Here is a 17826-nt window from a genome sequence, read left to right on the forward strand (position 1 = left end):
CAGAGACAACAGCAAGATTTCTGTCAAACTGAACAAAATTCTCTGACTGTGATACGTCGTCTGTCACGGACTGCTTTGAAAATGTTAAAATTCCCTCCAATATCATAACCAATCAAACTTCTTTGAGACGAGTGTATCGAGAGTGTGTTGCTGCCAACGCTGCCGTGTGCCGTGTCCCATGTGTCTGAAAACTGGTCCTGTATGAAGTGTGCTGGAAAGCATGGTCTTTTTTTTTCTACAGTGTTTAAATCATTTCTAATGTAAAGAGCCGTAAAAAGAATTTTCTCATTTTATATCTGGTAACTTTTGTCTTTAATGATAATAAATACTGTGAAGTAAATAAACATGCAAAATGGTTGAAGGGTTTTTACTTTGAATGCAGATTTTATGTGAAAATGTGCTCATTCAAACAATGCTTTAACCCAACCTGCCATCGTCTTGCAACTAATCTTTATTTATCTTTTACAGCATACATGCAATTAAAATTTTAATTTTAAAGAAAAACCATAAAAAATGGATTAAATTTCTACAAGTTAATCTTCCTGCATCCATTGTAATATGCGCAGATACAGTCAGGGGCATATCTTTATGTACACCATATTGTCATTGTGAACCAAAGTTTTTAGGAATATTCCTCTTTTTTGAAAACATATTTCTTTCTTTTTCAGTTCATACATGTTGAATAATGCCAAAACATAAAATATAACAAATAACATATTTGGATTTATTTCAGAACATTTTATTGGAAGCAGTTTTCTTTTTCTGTTTTTGGTTTTATTGTTAAATGTCATTAAACACGCTTGTGTTTACTTAACAGTTAAGCAGTTTTATGGTTTGCATTTGTTCGTGTATTGTACCAAAAAGAACCGAACCGTGACCTTAAAACCAACGTAGATACTGAACTATGATTTTGATGTACCGTTACACCCCTACTTTTAATCCATAGCAACTTTGTTTTCCTCATGAACGGCCACGCTTTCCTCCTTCTCTGTAGCTTAAGCAGCAGTAAATGTTAACAATTTGGACATCCAAAAGACTTGATTCTCTCAGGTCTCCCTCTTCCAATGCTGTACTCTAAACTGGTTAGAAAGTTTATATGAAGTAAAAAATAAAAGAAACATGCACATAGAGTGGCCCTCTTATCTCCAAAGGGAACAGATCAACACACTCATGATGGCTATTTTGTTGTTGTGGGCAGGAGGGAGAGAAGAGGATAATCAAAAATCACCAAGAGAACAACAGTCAACACCACAGAGAAACATAAAAGCCACATGCAGAGAACGAGGTGGAAACACTGTGGGAAAGGTGTGTGACAGTGGAGGTTTTGTGCATGAGAGACGGGGAAGAAAGAATCAAGTCTTTTTGATCACGTTCAGCCAGATTTTCCCAGGTGGGACTGGGGAATCCTGCACTTCGTTTATGCGAATCTGTGAAAGGACATTGTTGACAAGACAGCAACTGATGCCACATTCAAACAATGAGCTTAGCTCTCATAATTTGCTTGTGCAGATCACCTGCCGACAACATGCTGAAGATTTAAAGAAATGGCGTTAAAGTAAAGCTCACAAAAAGAGCGACAAGCAATCATATGCTGTGATCACTATGAGTTTAATTCACAAAAATGGCAAAAAAAAAAAAGAAGTTAAATGTGTTTTGTTTTTTGCCATAATTCATCCTGATACGTCCGGTTGTGTCATGCCGTGTGGAGCTGCTGGTGTTAACAGCAGATTTACAGAAATCAGTGCCACTGGGAATGCAATGTAACCTGGAAGATTTACTGGTGAGAAAACAACTTGTCTGTGTTGATGTCCTGCTTGTTGCACGTGTGTGATCTCCACAAATGGCCGATTCTGATGTGCCCCTCCCTCACAAACGCGTGCAAATAAACCTGGCGACATTATCCTACAGTGAGGCAGATAATATTAAAGATCCATTCCACGTACTTATGCAGGGCGCAATGGGCGAGCGGCTCTGCTGGAAGCCTTTAGCACAGCGGTTGCACGTGATACCAGTCACGCCATCTTTACAGGGACATTGTCCTGTGGTTTGGTTACAGGTTTTGCCAGCAGCGCCCACGGGATGGCAATCACATGCTGTGAGGAAACAGAGGAAGAAAGAGAGGCACAGTGAGTGGTCGCGCACACACACACACACACACACACACACACACACACACACACACACACACACACACACATATATGTGAGGAAATATAAACATATACTATCTAGAGGCAGTGTGGGAGGGTACGTAGCAGCGGTGGTGAGAGACAGGTGGAGGCGTGCACAGAGACAGAACATACTCAGGTCTGAAACAACAACACAACACTCCTTGTGAAACCAGTCACTTTTCGACCCATCCTATGGAAAGCTGGTTGCGCCAAAAATGTGCATCAAAACGTCCTCAAAATGTGCGTACCGATTGCGTCGAGAACGCGCTCAGAACGCGTTTTCGACGCCTTAAGGCATTCTGAAAGGCGTTCTCGACGCCTTCTGAGCACCTTCAGAACGTCTTAACATCCATTGGTTGAGGACTATGGGTTAAACCATTTCATTAAAAATCGTGGGAGCTGCAGGCTGCCTCACCCTCAGTTGTTGGTTGTCATCAGTGGGTTTTTATTAGTAAGCTATTAGAATATTTATTATTGTTAATGTGGTTGCATTTCATACATAGTTTTTAAAAATTAAATGGAAATTCAAATAACAAGGTTTGTTATTTGGGGTGAAAGGCGTATCTATTTTAAGCCATATTTCTTTTGTTTGCTCTGGTGATTTCCTGTAATATATTTCAGGAGAGAATTATGATAAGACTGCAGAAATTTGTCGTAGACATGAAAACTGCCTTTTAAGTTGGGAACAACAAGCAAGGTCTTGACAGAGTCCTTGCCTTGAAGCAGGTTTGACGCGATCTCGACGCGATCGGTGCGCGCATTTTGAAGACGTTTTGACGCACGTTTTTGGCGCAACCGGCCTTCCATACCATCCTCTATGACTGCGGGGATTTGGGTGTGTGACGTTACCACAATACTGACAGAATCATGGTGAGTCTGCCTGCTTGAGATTGGCACGTGTTCCGGTTTACTGGAGCTCAGTGGGACCGCAGCTGGAATGTGTGAGGTAAAGAAAAAGCCTCATGCATGTTTACCAAATGATAAAATAATGGGGGATAATCCTAATAAGCTGTTACTGATTAATGTCAGGCTTTGAACGTGAGCCCAAAATGTCTTTCACACTTCCTCCCAAACTGGGGGGTCTATCAAACACATATGCTTCAGGAATGTAATCATTTTTCAATTGCTCACTTAATTCATTTCCCAGCTAAACCCCCGTCAGGTTGAAAATCAGCGCTGTTGTCTGAGAGCTGGTTCTTTTCATCTACTTTTGGGATATAAATAACTCTTGTTCTCTGTCGTCCTCAGAGTCTGCAGGGTAAATTCAGACCAGAACAGACTCACTCATCCATCATCGTTTTTTACCTACAAAGCCAAAAAAGTTTGTCACCAAACTCTCAACACTCACTTCCTCACACTGTAAGTGCTTTATTTTCTATTTATTTCTAGGAAAACCTGTGATGTTTTAAGGTTCAGCCTCATGGTCTGCACCTCCGCTGCCTCTCCGGTGACATTTTCTTCTGTTTTCTGTCACATGTCATTCTGAAAGTCTTCAAAGGCACAACTCAATTGATGTACTTTGAGGTTTGTGGGGGTATTTAGTGGTTTGGCCTTTTATTTTCCATTTAACCATCAGACTGTTAAACCCAAGTACAGAACTCCAGCGTCATTCCATCCCGTTGCACTGAAATTAGTCTTTAATATGTATTAATATCAAAATACATGAATAGTGAAGTTTCTGCGCATCATTAAAATGCGCCACTTGCGGGAATTGGATTGTGTAATCTAACCAAGAGCACCAGATGTGAAATAATTGCTCATGTGTGAATTAAATGACTCTCAGGAAGGCTCCAGCTTTAGTTGGAAAGCAGCGCCTTCTTTATCTTTATCTGTGCTTTAACCAGAGCAGCGACACGGCTGATATTCTATCAGGCCGTCTTACAGGAGATCGACATTACAGCTCGCCTCGGGGGGGAAAAACTGTTGTAAAGCAGAAACATAAGACGCTATCTGCTCTTTTTAGCACTGGCCTCTGCTTTTGGATGCATGGTAGCTGTTGGTGAGGCCTTCTGACAAGTGGCTGGAACCCGACTCTGTCCTCCTGATGGAGCTGTGTCCCGCCACGCCAGCTCCTCTCCATTTTATCTCTATTGCTTGTTTCCTGTGTTGCAGCTTCTGTTGCTGCTCTTATCAGCCCTTCCTCTGACTGCGAGTACTTGTGCTGTTCACCCCTCTTATCAGCCTCCTTAAGAGTGTGTACCTACTAGTACCTACATCAGACCCATCTGTCACCGCTTCCATTACGTTTAGTTGTAGGAGCGGCGCCTGCACACACACATACGTACACACACAGTGTCAGGAAGCTCTCTAAACAGCGTGGAGGCCGGTCCGGCACGTCTTCAGGCCAGTAAATTAAAGGTGGATGTCAGAGGAGTTTGAGGCAAAGCAGGGCAGAGAGAGTTTGTGGTTGCAGCTTCAGAGAACTGAGGTTATATTTTTAAGAGCATGTGCCCAGAACGGCGGCGCAGAGCCTCCAGCCAACTAGTAAATCAAGGTGAAGAGCACATGGTGTGCAGGTGGGGAGCACTCCTCCTCCTCCTCTTCCTTCTTCACATTCAGTCCTCCCCGCTGGCTCAAAAGCCGCCTGTCTCGCCATCCTGTCGGATGACAAACAGTCCAACTCTCTGGCTGGATGACACACCTGTTGACTAACAACTCTGACTCACTCCAGAGGTGTGAGTAAGCATTTTAAGTGTGCGTCCACTTAAATAGTTAAGTGGCTGCTTGCTCTGCTTCATGACTTCTCCAGATGGCTCGGGGAGATACAGCGGACGGCTTTTTTCCGTCTCAGCGAGGAAAACTGCGGGACGCTCGCGATAAGAAGCTGTTATTTCTCCAAACTGGAACCTGCAGGCTTTTTTTTTTCCTTTCTACTGAAACAAATCTGCATCTGACGGATTAGTCAAGCGTAGCTGTAATGTAGAAAAGCTCCCGCTGCCAGGAGTTGCATATAAAAGCATGAAGAATGCTGTCATATAATGGAAAGAGGATGGGGAGGACGGGGAGATGGAGACGTTTCCAAAAGGCAGGCGGTCGGAGTCTGAGATTGCACAATGTGAGAGTTTTGAACTCTGCCTATCGTTTACCATAAAGCTGGTGTTTGAAGTCTGAAGTCCACTCCCTCTTTCTGCTCTGTGCCAGTAAGAATAATTTGTTGGCCCTGGAGTGCAGCCAATCTGCCCAAGTCTGCCTTCTATTATAATTAGATTTCTCTTCCCTCTCCAGCATCTTCAATGTGCAAAGAAAGAAAATGATGTGTGTTATCGTACTGTACATAAACAGCTCTCAAAATTACACATTTCCCAAACGGAGAGCGTTTTATTGATAAGAGTAATTGGCCAGAAGAGCCGTGTTGGACAAGAGCTTGTTTTCTGAGTGATGTTTACGATGCGCAACATGTTACACACACGTGTTCTCCTAATTGAAAACATGTCGATATCACAGCAAACTTGGTTTAGAGAAAAGTGAAGTCATGAAAAGCAAAAGAGCATTTACTGTGTGGCCTTTAAAACATATGTAGAAACCGTGTCAGTAGATGGGATATGATGAGGAAGAGCGATTTGAGACGCCGTTCTGATTCTTTCAATTAAACCCTGATTGTTGTTGGTATGCAGATTATGTTCCTCATCATCCCTGTAATCATACGACAGTCCGTGTTTGGGTTTGAAGACTGAAGATATGAACTCAGTCAATGAGTCGCAGAACTGATGCCATCCTGCTCGAGCTTCATGTAGATGTTATTCACTTTAGATACTTTGAGGAGGTTTAAGCAAGAGCGGAGTCGATTGTTTGGTGTAGACGCTTCATTAGACTGGTAGACAACTTGTATTTAACTCGAAGAAAAGCAACATAAAGCTGGTGTTAAAGTAGCTCTATGTGACTTTCTGACCTTCTGACTTGTTTTCATGGCACAGGGACATTTATCATGTATATTCCTGGAGCTGTCCTTGCATCCCGATGCTGAGAAACTTTATGTTCCAGCCTGGAGCATCACATTACAGCTGAGTTTTGATAACTGATATCAAAACACTGTTGTTATAAATGTGTAGCGTGGCTGATCCATTAAAGAAACACAAGAAGGGAAGAGAAAGAGACAGAGTAAGAGGTAAAACAAGGATCAGCACCGGACTGACTTTTACTGCATGGAGAGAGTTCAGAGGAGAGGCAGGAGGAAAAGTGGAGGGAGATTAAGGTGAAGCTTCAAGGAGTAAAGCTGCCAAAGTTTAGTGATGCTTCTTTAAATCCGAAGTGTCTCCAGATACTGCTAATTTTTTCTGTGTCATCATCTATAACGGCGGATTGCACTGAAACGGTGCAACAGTGAGAAAAGTTCCTGCTGAGTAACAATATTTACGCTGTTTAAACCAGCGTTTGTATGACAATGCAAAGTTAATTCAAATTAATTAATTTGAAAGTTTCTTTTCTCCCTATGAATGGTTATACCATGGCAGCCTGTTTTTAATTATGATTAAATAAATAACAATACTGAAATGAATTAATATGTAATTTAATAAATATAAAATGCAAAAAAAAAGATAAATACAGACATTTCATTAGTTATTTTCTTTATTTATAAATACATTCAATTAATAACAATATATTTCATATATATATATATATATATATATATATATATATATATATATATATATATATATATATATTCTAAATTAATTCTGAATTTTATTTATTTGTTAACTTATATTTAGGACACAAGATAGGGGGATATTTACCATTTATTATCATGTAATAAGTCAAAATTATTTTTGTTAGGGGCAGAAGACAAGTATCAGAATGTTTTTGACATAATATTGATTCAAGTTTTTACCATTTAGTGATGTAAAATTTCACAGAAACTGTATGTATAAAAAGTAATACGTTTAGCTTTATAGAGTTAAATTAGTGTTTTAATTTTTTTCAAACATTAACGCGTGAAATAAACGTTACACGGCACCTGAAAAATCTGAATTTGTTTTTGTGAGCAGTTGATTTTGAGCATATAGGTGCCTTGTCACCACCAAAAATCCCTTTATCATTCTATTTATGAAGATTTCAATAGTTTTCCAGCTGCGTATTTAAATGATGCTGCAAGGTGACCCATCTGACATATCACCTCATGCACAGTCAGTGGGAGTGGGGGTCACCAACACCAACATATATTATCTTAGGGGTCGTGGCTCAATAAGTCTGACAACCACTGCTTCAGAGTCCAGTGAGTAATTTACATGATTTAGCTGTTTATGTTGCTTTATTCCATTTGAAATGAGCTTTCATACACAGTCTTAGATAGTCTTAGATACGACACCCGATCTTTGCTCTTACCTGAAATTGTGTGTGCTGCTATTTTTAACCTTTAATGTGAATTATTTGCATTTGCAATTTGTTATTGTTAGAATTTCTGTCCTTTCTTCCTTTAAAAGATTTAATTCCCACCTGATGTGACAGTAAAATTAATCTTAACACCATGGTGAGAAAGACCTTATCATCTGTTTATAGTTAGAATACTTAGCGACCACACATGTTGGCGCATTTCTTCATCTTTAAATTAGATTTTCACCGTTTTTATTTCATCTTTTAAATAGTTTTTTTTTCCAACTTTGTTTAAATCAGAGACTCCAAACTGTCGAAGAGACAAAAAAGAGCAGATTGAAAAGTGTTCTGGTTTCTACCTTTACTCAACGAGAGGTGAAGTTATGAGATTTGGCGTGTAAATGTAACCACCAGGCAGGACTTTCGCTGCACTGGAGAAGCCTCGGCTCTCCTTTGCTTGTAATGGCCTCCGATGGAAATGAGCTGCTTTCGGAGGAGGATTGTGTTACGCGTATAAAAGCAAACTGTTGTGCTCCTCGACCTGCCGGTGCTCCTGCAGCGTTCGCTCTCTTCCACAAAGCAGCACAGCCAAGGTCTCTCTATCTCCCTCTCTCTCTCTCTTTCTTTCTTTGAGTTCAATAAATAAGCAAACCTCTTAATTGCTGTCACTTATGTGCAGTGCCCACGCTGTTTGAGGAGTGGACAGAAATTAGTTCTGCGGTTTGGGTTTCATTGAATTATCTTGAGTTATGGTGTGGTTAAACTGGGAGAATTTGGCAGGGCAGGACTTTGTCAGCACATAAAGGTGTCTGATGCAGGGAAATCGTAGCATGCAACTTTGTTCATTGGCAAAAAAAGACCATGTAAAACACTGACACATATGTGTGCAAAAAAAACGTGTTTTAATTGGCAGAAGAATCCGTTCATGCTCCGTGTGGGTTGTCAGCTTGGGGTAATTACCACAGATCCTTTATTATAAGTCTATTTTGATGAATACCTCAGTAGAACTTGGACAGTGTTTTCTTATAATTATACAGGGTCCAGAGAGAGGGGGGGAGGCGCGTACACTTTCTGGCAAATTTCACAGATTAAATTGAACAAAACCGTTTGGGTAAGCCGACAATTTTCTAAACAATGATGAAATCTGTTTATACTGGAATTTGGTGAGAAGCAGCAGTGAAGGCGAAGGAGTAGAGGGAATATAATCCCCCAGTGAGGGTGAGATGATTTAGGTTTTACTAGCATGGGAACTGTGATGTAATGAAAGGATGACATGACTAAACTCCAGATACGAGCCTATGGGACGATCATTATCGTAAAACAATAACATTATTATAGTTCATATCAGGGAATTATACTGAGCTCCTAAATGAAGCTCGCTTGGAGCTGGGTGAGACCTCAAATACAGACTGATACTGATACTGACACTACTAGCGGGAACACATTACTCCAGTTTTAACATGGCTGCACTGGCTTCCTGTGCATTTCAGGATTGATTTTAAAATTCTTTTAGAGATTTTTAAATGTCTTAATGGTCTTGGACCTTCTTGTTTATCTAACATCCTTCTAAGATCTGAGCCCTCGCGGACCCTGAGGTCCTCTGGTACCGGCTTTTTACATGTTCCTAAAGTAAGAACCAAAACTTGCGGTGAGGCCTCTTTTCATCACGACGTTCCCCATCTGTGGAGCAGCCTGCTGGAGAACCTTATGGCTGCAGAGACCATTGATGTTTTTAAAAAGAGGCTCAAGACCTTTTTTAGTTTAGCATTTAGATGATCTTATCCAGTTTCAAAAATAGAGGTACAAGATAGGGACATTTCTGTACTTATAGGTACATTTTAAAGAAATGTTCTCTCAAAAGTACAATACTGGTCTTTAAGAGACCAGAAGCACACCTTCAGAGTATGAAAAAGGGTTCAAAGTGACATAAAGTACAAATTTGTACCATTTTAACCATAAGGGTACCTGCAGCATTGAAAAATGTTTGTCGTGACAAAAACTATTGTTAGCAGCAGTGCTTTAAGTGGGCCAGTACGCAGCGGTACGCAGTACCGGCACTTTTAAATTCTATCTTTTTGCATACCGGGACTATTTTATACAGCGTATGGTGCATACTGGGACTTTTACCAGCTTTTCTTCAGCAATCAGTATACCCCTCCTACGACTTCACCACATATTACAACTGATATTTGATGATTTTATTTTTATTTCTAATTTTTAAAAAGTCGCCTCAAAAGAAATGTATTGTTAAAACCGGTTTAGACGCACAACACTTGCTGTAGCCCACAATGTCAGTGTTTTGAGTTTTTGAAGATTATTTCTAGATTAAAGATAATATTGCTAAGTTGCATGGACCAGGCCTAATGCTGTGGAAAACATAAAAAACATAACTTGATAAGGTGAGGTTGAACTTGATAAGGTACAAAAATAGACCAGAACTGAAGGGTACAGAAATGTCTCTCTAAAGAGTACACCCCCAGCGACAAGCATTTGTACCTTTTTAGGTACAAGCTGCTACCTCTATTTTTGAGTGTGTATGTAAGGGTTATTTATTTATTGTTGTTCTATTTTACCGGTTTATTTCTATCTGATTTTATCACTTTATTTCTTAAATATTTTATTCTTATGTTCACTTTTATCATGTATTTATTTATTTTGTGTTTTTCTTTGTTTGTTGTTGTTTTTTTTTTGTGTCTTGTCCAGCATTTAGGCAAGCCAGAATCTCTGGACAGGTGGACAAGACCACAAGGCATGGTAGTAGCTGTCAATCATGTTGTCAGTACAGTGTGAACAGATATGTGAGTGTAACAGACCCATCCTGAACATCTTGTGTCCTGTATAATGAGTTCTATGCAGAATTTTGAATTGTATTAATTGCATGTTTGAATTCTTAGTCATTTTGAATGTGTTTGAGCAGATTTGTGACCATTCATTTTGATTGAAGTTACTGGATAAGTCTGCTTCCTATTTAGAAGTTGGGAGAGAGATGGAATCTTCTAGCTTCAATAGTAATCTGTATATTTTGGATAGTAGCTTCGGGGCATTGAGATTTAAGAATTGTTGTAAGTTTAGTTGATCAGTGGTGTATTTCTTACCTATAATAGATTTAAGTTGGTGGTATTCTAAGAATTTGGTACTGCTGAATTCATACCGTGAAGAAATTGCATCAAATGGCAGAAAGTTTCCATTTTCTATTATATGTTCTAACTGCTTTACTCCTTTATTCTTCCACTGAGGGAAGTTTATCATCTTTCTGTTTTGCAGGAAGTCAGGATTGTTCCAGATGGATGTGAGCTTACATGGAATAAGTGCAGACTTGGTTACTTTCAGGAATTCCCACCAAGCCGTTAAACTGGAGCTGATGTTAATGCTTTTGAAACACTTATATGACTTGACAGTTGAGCTGATGAATGGTAAATCAGAGATGACTAAATCCTCACACAATGCTTGCTCAACATCCAGCCATGGCTCATCCAAAGAACTTGGATTAAGCCACTTGGAGATGCAGTGCAGCCTATTACATAAGAAATATTGATTAAAGTTTGGCAGGTCCAACCCACCTCTGTCTTTGGTCTGTTGTAAAGTTTTCAGACGAATGCGGGATGGCTTGTTTTTCCAGAGAAATTTGGACATGTGGGAGTCTAATGATTTAAACCAAGTGGAGGATGGTCTGATGGGAATCATTGAGGAAATGTAATTAACTTTTGGTAGAACCATCATTTTAATAGTGGAAATTTTGTGTTCTTAGCTGGTTCCTTGTAGGTCTTAGTCTTGTTTGATCTTAAGTTCTGTTACTCCAGTGTTTTCTTCATGGGGATCCACCACGCTAGGGGCCTTGCCTACTCACTTTGCTGGGTTGTTGCCATGGGGACGACCTCTGACAGGTCGGCCCTTGCATTGCAGCCATTTGGCTGTAGTACAGATCGGGGCTTTTTTTGTTTGTAAACAATTTAAAACAACATCAACAATGTCACAAAATAATAAATCAACAATGTTATTCTCTGTTTATTACACAATTGTTTGTGTAAAAATAAATTCATAAGCAAAACCTACTTATTCTATGGGGTTTTGTAAGGGAGACGTATTGATCTCATCACACTAGTATTGAAAGATACTCATATTTGCCTTGATACTGATCAATATTTGGATTGATCCCAGCCACAGTATTGGATACATAGCAATGCTGACGTTACGTTGACTTTTAACAGTATTGTTAATTATAGCTTCAGCTGGTGTGAAATTTTATATTTAATGGATGCGTTGAGTATTTTCTAATGAATAATCTTTTTTAATTCTAATCTATAAAATATCAAAAATAGTTTAAAAAATTACCATAACCCCCAAGAAAGAGACTTCAGAATGGTTGTGTCATTTAAATGAGACAAAAAAGACTCAACTCAACTTACTTTTTCCGATTTAACCACTTATTTCCAAGATCACCTTGATCATTTTGTGATTTCTAGAAAATGAAACTTATAACCTTATGAGCAACTTCTTACTCGAGAACTGGACTTCTCCACATTAAGAGAAAAATATACTTTCTGTCAAAAAAATGAAATCGATGTGTGATTTTGAGTTGAGACACTGCATCAAATTTGAATAATTTCAGGAATGACCGCTGCAGGCTTCCATATTTAGAACAAAATTATCAATATTTGTTCTCATTCACAATTTAACTTGAATATTTCTGCTTTTGAAGTAATGAAAATATTGTTAATTTTTATAGAATGATTGCAAACTCTCTTCCTGAGAAAACTTAGACAATTTCTAGAAAGCAAAAAAAAAAAAAAAAACTTTGTGTGAAGGTTTCTGTGACAGATACAAGTCCAAAGAAACTATTTTAGTCTGTTCACTGACCAACTTCATTGTAATTTGAAAATATAAGCAGATTTAAAACTAATCACCATTCCTTTTAACCCTTCAGTGGATAAATGACCATATTTAATCACTTCATTGGAGATGCAAAATGCCACTGCATGCTGGTCCGATCATAGATCAGGGTACATCCCAACTACTCCCAACTACTCCATTGAGATTGATATTCAGCATAACCTTTTTAAAAAACTTCTTTCTATCTATCTATCTATCTATCTATCTATCTATCTATCTATCTATCTATCTATCTATCTATCTATCTATCTATCTATCTATCTATCTATCTATCTATCTATCTATCTATCTATCTATCTATCTGTAAGTATATAATGTATGATTGTATATAATATAATATAATCATTTTGGTTCTCCTGACATCTAGTTGTTTGAGGGCAAATTTCCACATCAGCAGAGGTGGATTTTCATTTCAGGCAGATGTGGTAAAAGCCTTTTTTATTACAACACAAACTGAGGTTTTCATGCTTGTTCTCTGACATTAATTTGGTTTTTCTGCTTTGAATTGGGAACAAAAACAAAGGCCTGAATAAACATCAGTGTTCTTTTTATGGCTGGCAAAATGCTGCATCTTGCGTCTCATTCATGCAGCTTTTTATAGCAACATGAAAGGCTGCAAGACTCACCAATGCTATTAACATAATGGTTTAAAATGAACATAAAGAAAAACTGAAAAAAGCACAATTAATCATCATTATCTAATATTTATAAGGCATCACATATCTCATAAAGATATGACACCAGTCAAGCAGAAGAGAGAAGAAATTCCCATTTCTCAGCTGCACTTCAGAACCATCAAGCTTGTAATTTTTCCATTTCAAGGAGCAAATGTTAGTTATGCGATGCTGGAAGACACATGAGAAGGAATGTAAAGCTGGTTAAATCTCCGCTGACGATGCTGCGGAGGATAGGGGTTAACGCTACACAACGTCCTGTCATGATGAATGTGTGTTTGCATTCCTGGCCCAAAGCCACGGAAGGTGTTAGAGTCACATTAGGAATATGACTTCTAAGTGACTGGAGAGGGGGGATGAATCTGAATTTTGTTATTGATTTTGTTCAGGCAGAGAAGGAGACGTGCTCGAAACGGTTGCTGGACGGGAAGAACTGAATGAGACTGTATGCAACACGCCGCACATCTGACAAATATTCTTTTTAACAGAAGCATGGCAGCATAAAAAATCTGTTTTGTTTTGTTTGCAAAGAGAAAAAAAGTAGATTAATTTCATCAGGAGCAGAGATGAGGCGGGGGAAGAGTCTCATCTAAACTAACAGCTCATTCCTCGTAGTATTTTATTGATGTTTCACTGTTCAGACATGATGTCTGTCAAACTGACTGATGGCTCCGTTTATTTATTTACTTCCTGCTGAGTGATTAAAGAAAACTGCGGCTCAGACTGTCAGCAAGCAGCTAATATTTCCTCCCGCTGCCTTTAGAGCTGACGGTTCTGAACTCCTCCAGCAGGTATGCGTGTTTCTGTGCCGTGTCTCTCGGCTTGTTTGCACACGGATTCGGCTCCTCTTATCTTTCCCTGCAGCTATAGGAGAGGTGAGAAAACACACTCTCCTTCTTTTCAGTCGCCCTCACCTCTTCCTCCTCCTCCACCTCTCTCTGTCTTTGACCCTTATTAGCTACGGTGAGGGCTGACTGATCCAGCGGGTGAGTTGTGAGCACACCTGTGTAGGGGTGTGCTCCTCCTCTTCCTCCCCATCATCCCTCCCTTCCATCTTTCATTCTCTTTCCGGCCTTTCAGTCCTGATTTTTTCTTTATTCTCTCTCTCCTCTCAGCCTTTTCCACCGATCTCCTCGAGTTCTCATTCGTCTTTGACCTGCTCCGAGGATCACTTCGCACCTCCTCTCTGTTTGTTTTGCTTGTCCTGTCATCCCCTCACCCCATCTCAGACTAAGCCAAATAACTCAGCGTCGATGAGGGAACACCCAGCCTGACCCCACCCATGACTACCCCGACCTCCACAATCCCAAAAGACCCCCAACTCATCTCCGCTGACAGAAGGAGACGTGGGTGAGACTGGCTCAGGAATGTAACCCCCCCCCCCCCCCACACACACACACACACACACTTCCTGTAATTTTTCTACAACTGTGTCATATCAGACTGGAACAGCTGATCTTGTCTTGGCGTTTGTGTTCCCATCCTGATTTGTAGGAGGAGGAATGACTCTGTACCTTTGCAGGCCTTCCTGTGTGAGATGGGTTTGGACAGGTCTCTGTAGTAGCCTTCCTTGCAGTAATGGCAGTGACGGCCTGCCGTATTGTGCCGACAGTTCAGGCAGACCCCGCCGCTCTTCCTCCCCGATAGCTTGTAGAGCTCCATGTTGAAACGACACCGTCTGGCGTGAAGGTTGCAGTTGCATGCTGTGGAGTAAACAGAACACATGTTTTGTTGCAGTTCAGGGCTTCTTTGCAGCAGATAGCAGGCAATTTTATCTTCAACACTTTACTTGCAGAATATATAAACTATGAGTCCATTCAGTCAGTCAGTATGTGAATCCTGCAGACATGCAGTCAGTCGCTGTTGTACCAGCTTTAGTTCTGATGAGATTATGAATGCAACTGAATGCATTTAATGTTCATACGAATCGGCTTAAATTTGCTCTTAAACTGAACTTTAGAAGTTTTTCACTAAAACCCTCCATCAGATTCATGAACACGTCCGTAGACCGCAGAATTGTTTGTATTCTTCCTTTTAGGCTACATTCAGACTGCAGGTTTTGCTGCTCATATCGGATGTTTTTGTGAAATCTGAATTTTTTGAAAGTCGGTTCACATTTCCGATCAAATGTGACTTGTATGTGATCTCCTGTATGAACCTCATGCGCACCAGAAGCATCCCGCATGCATAGAAGACACGGCGACGTGCAGTGAGCGTGCGTGTGACGTCTTTGTGTTTGCAGAAGTAAACATGGACGGCAGCAGAGCATTTGCTGTTTTAAACGTTTTGTCCAACCGTAGCCACAACATTGTGAATGGGTTCGTTTTAAGGAGACGTTTACGGAAGAGGAAAGTAAAAGTTTTGGTCATTTTGTGGAGCTGTGGCAGCAACAGCTGTAGAGAGAAACGTTTGCGTACGGAGTCGCAGTCAGGATTGGTGGGAGAGTGATGTGAGCGCATTTACCGATAAAGAGCTCATAAACAACAAACGCAGAATAATGAGGTTTGTTGTGTGTCGGATTAATGCGACCAGACCGTTCAGACTGAAGTCGCATGGCAAAAAATCAGATACATATCGGATTTAGGACCACATATACAAGCAGCCTGGGTCGCATTAGAAAATATCAGATTTGTGTCGTTCAGACTGTTAAGAAAAGATTGGTTACATGTCGCATAGGGACTCTAACACCGTATTGAAGTCACTTCAGCCGGTAGGGTGAACGTAGCCCTAGATGGGTAAATACCAGTCCCTCATAAGGTGAAAGGACGGACCAGCTGGTTCTACTCTGCAGAGGTAAACAGCGAAAAATTATCCCTAAAAGATGAAGAATTCTGGTGCAAACAAACACACAGACAAAAAAAGGATAAATGAAAACAAAAAATAAATTAGTAGGATGTGCAGTGAAGCCGATTTTCCTTATTTTTAAGGTGTTTGATTACAAATATTTAGATGCTGGGCTTCAAATAAAATAAAAACAGTGATTATGAAAGTGTCTAAAAGCATGTAAACATCCAGTTTCCACCAAAGGAAAACCGGATTTCACTGTTTATGTCACATCTGTGCCGTTATACGTGAACTTTTTCCAACTTTTAGAGGCTGGAATTATGTTTTCAACAAGTCGTCTCTAATCCATAAACTTGATCTCCTCATGCAAAAAAACAGGTGGTTCCAATCAGCACGATGGATTAACCTGGTTCAGCATGGAGACGACTTGTTGAAGTGTCGCCGAGGCTTTTTGACCCATGTTGGCTACCGTTGTAGCAATAGGCATTCTGAGGGGTGAGGCACTAGAATTTATCATTTTCATTTCATACACCATCTCAGCATCAGACAGAAATATAATTCTCACGCAACGTTGCTTTAAATCATTTATAAGAAAAATATTTCAACATTTCCCCAGACCACAGATGAGTATTACCTCTTGGGTAAATTATTGCTGAAGCATAAATAAGCATGTAAATTCATAAAAGCGATCTGTCATTGACCAAGCAGGAGAATATTTGACATTTGATGGAGTTGATGAGCAAACCAAAAGGCTGCATTATTATATAGCAGACAGTACTCAGGGAAAATCAAATATACACGTAATCAAACACAAATTGAGTTAATTAGGTGTCTTGACGTCTGATCTGTGGTGGAATAAATGTGGAAAATGCAGCATATTAACTAATAACTAAAGGCTAAAAAGGAAAAACTGACGTGTAACAAAGTTTTGATCTCTTTTTCTTGTATTCCATGCAGAAAGTGGGATTTGACTGAAAAGTGCCACCATGTCGAGGAACTGAAACATTTCTCTCATAATGAGGTCAAACGCTTTTCCTCCTCCTCTGTTTTTCCTGCTCTCCAGAGTGCAGCCTGCACCAAACAGAGAGCGAAGGCCTGGTCCTACCATTCCCTCACTCCCCGCAAATCCCCGCGGGTGTGTTTGAGACCCCTCTCTGCCGCTTGTTTACTGGCGGGTACAGTTGCCAGAGCTGAGTTTAATTAGCCGGCTGATGTTTATTCATGACTTTTTGGCAGCGGAGTGAGGCAGACGTGCCTAACTTCATTAAGGCCAGCCGTCCAAGACACTGATCCTCCTCCATCAGCACCACAGACACATTCATGCATTATTAACTGCGGTACTTTGGATACAGTTTGTGGTTCCTCGCTGCAAGTTATATATGTGTGTGTGTGTGTGTGTGTGTGTGTGTGTGTGTGTGTGTGTGTGTGTGTGTGTGTGTGTGTGTGTGTGTGTGTGTGTGTGTGTGTGTGTGTGTGTGTGTGTGTGAAAAAGCCAGAGTGTTGCTCCTCGGTTGGTTCACGCTCCTGTGTTTTTCAGCTGCACCTCTTCACACAGATATGTCACCATGATGGAGGAAGACTGTGTGTTTGGTTCCCCTCAGCATCCTTCAAAATGTGTGTGTTGTGTTGACTGTGTGTATATTTCTGGATGTTTTTATTTGAATTTGTGTGCCTGTTTGAACCCATGGGACTCCTTATTTGCAAGGAACTAATTACAATATCTAAAATGCACATACAGTAAACACACACACACACACACACACACTGGAAGCTCTGCGTCTCGTCAGGAGTGAGTTGGCTTCCCAGTCTCCGTCTATCCTGCTGGAGTTTAATTAGTGATGCTCCTCTGCGTCTTGTCCCTCCCCGCCTCAGAGTGACGCCCATAAAACTTAAAGTATGCAACAGCTCACATTAAAAACAACATCTTTAAATGCCACAAGGGCACACAATCATGATGTTTATGAGGTAAAATGTTTTGCGTTCTGCCATGAGGACTCT

The 17826-nt window shown here is 40.2% G+C and overlaps 1 protein-coding gene across 1 annotated transcript in view; it reads right to left on the reverse strand.

The window, feature by feature from the left end:
* ntn1a (netrin 1a) overlaps positions 1-17826 on the reverse strand; it is a gene marked incomplete at both ends in the record, with an annotated part of 83035 nt that overhangs the window by 20493 nt on the left and 44716 nt on the right. The window contains 2 exons of the mRNA XM_079265210.1: positions 1944-2093; positions 14559-14747. Of these exons, the coding sequence (XP_079121336.1) occupies positions 1944-2093; positions 14559-14747 (339 nt within the window). The remainder of the gene's footprint in view (positions 1-1943; positions 2094-14558; positions 14748-17826) is intronic.

Source organism: Telmatherina bonti, assembly GCF_933228915.1.
Source record: "Telmatherina bonti genome assembly, chromosome: 3".
NCBI lineage: Eukaryota > Metazoa > Chordata > Actinopteri > Atheriniformes > Telmatherinidae > Telmatherina > Telmatherina bonti.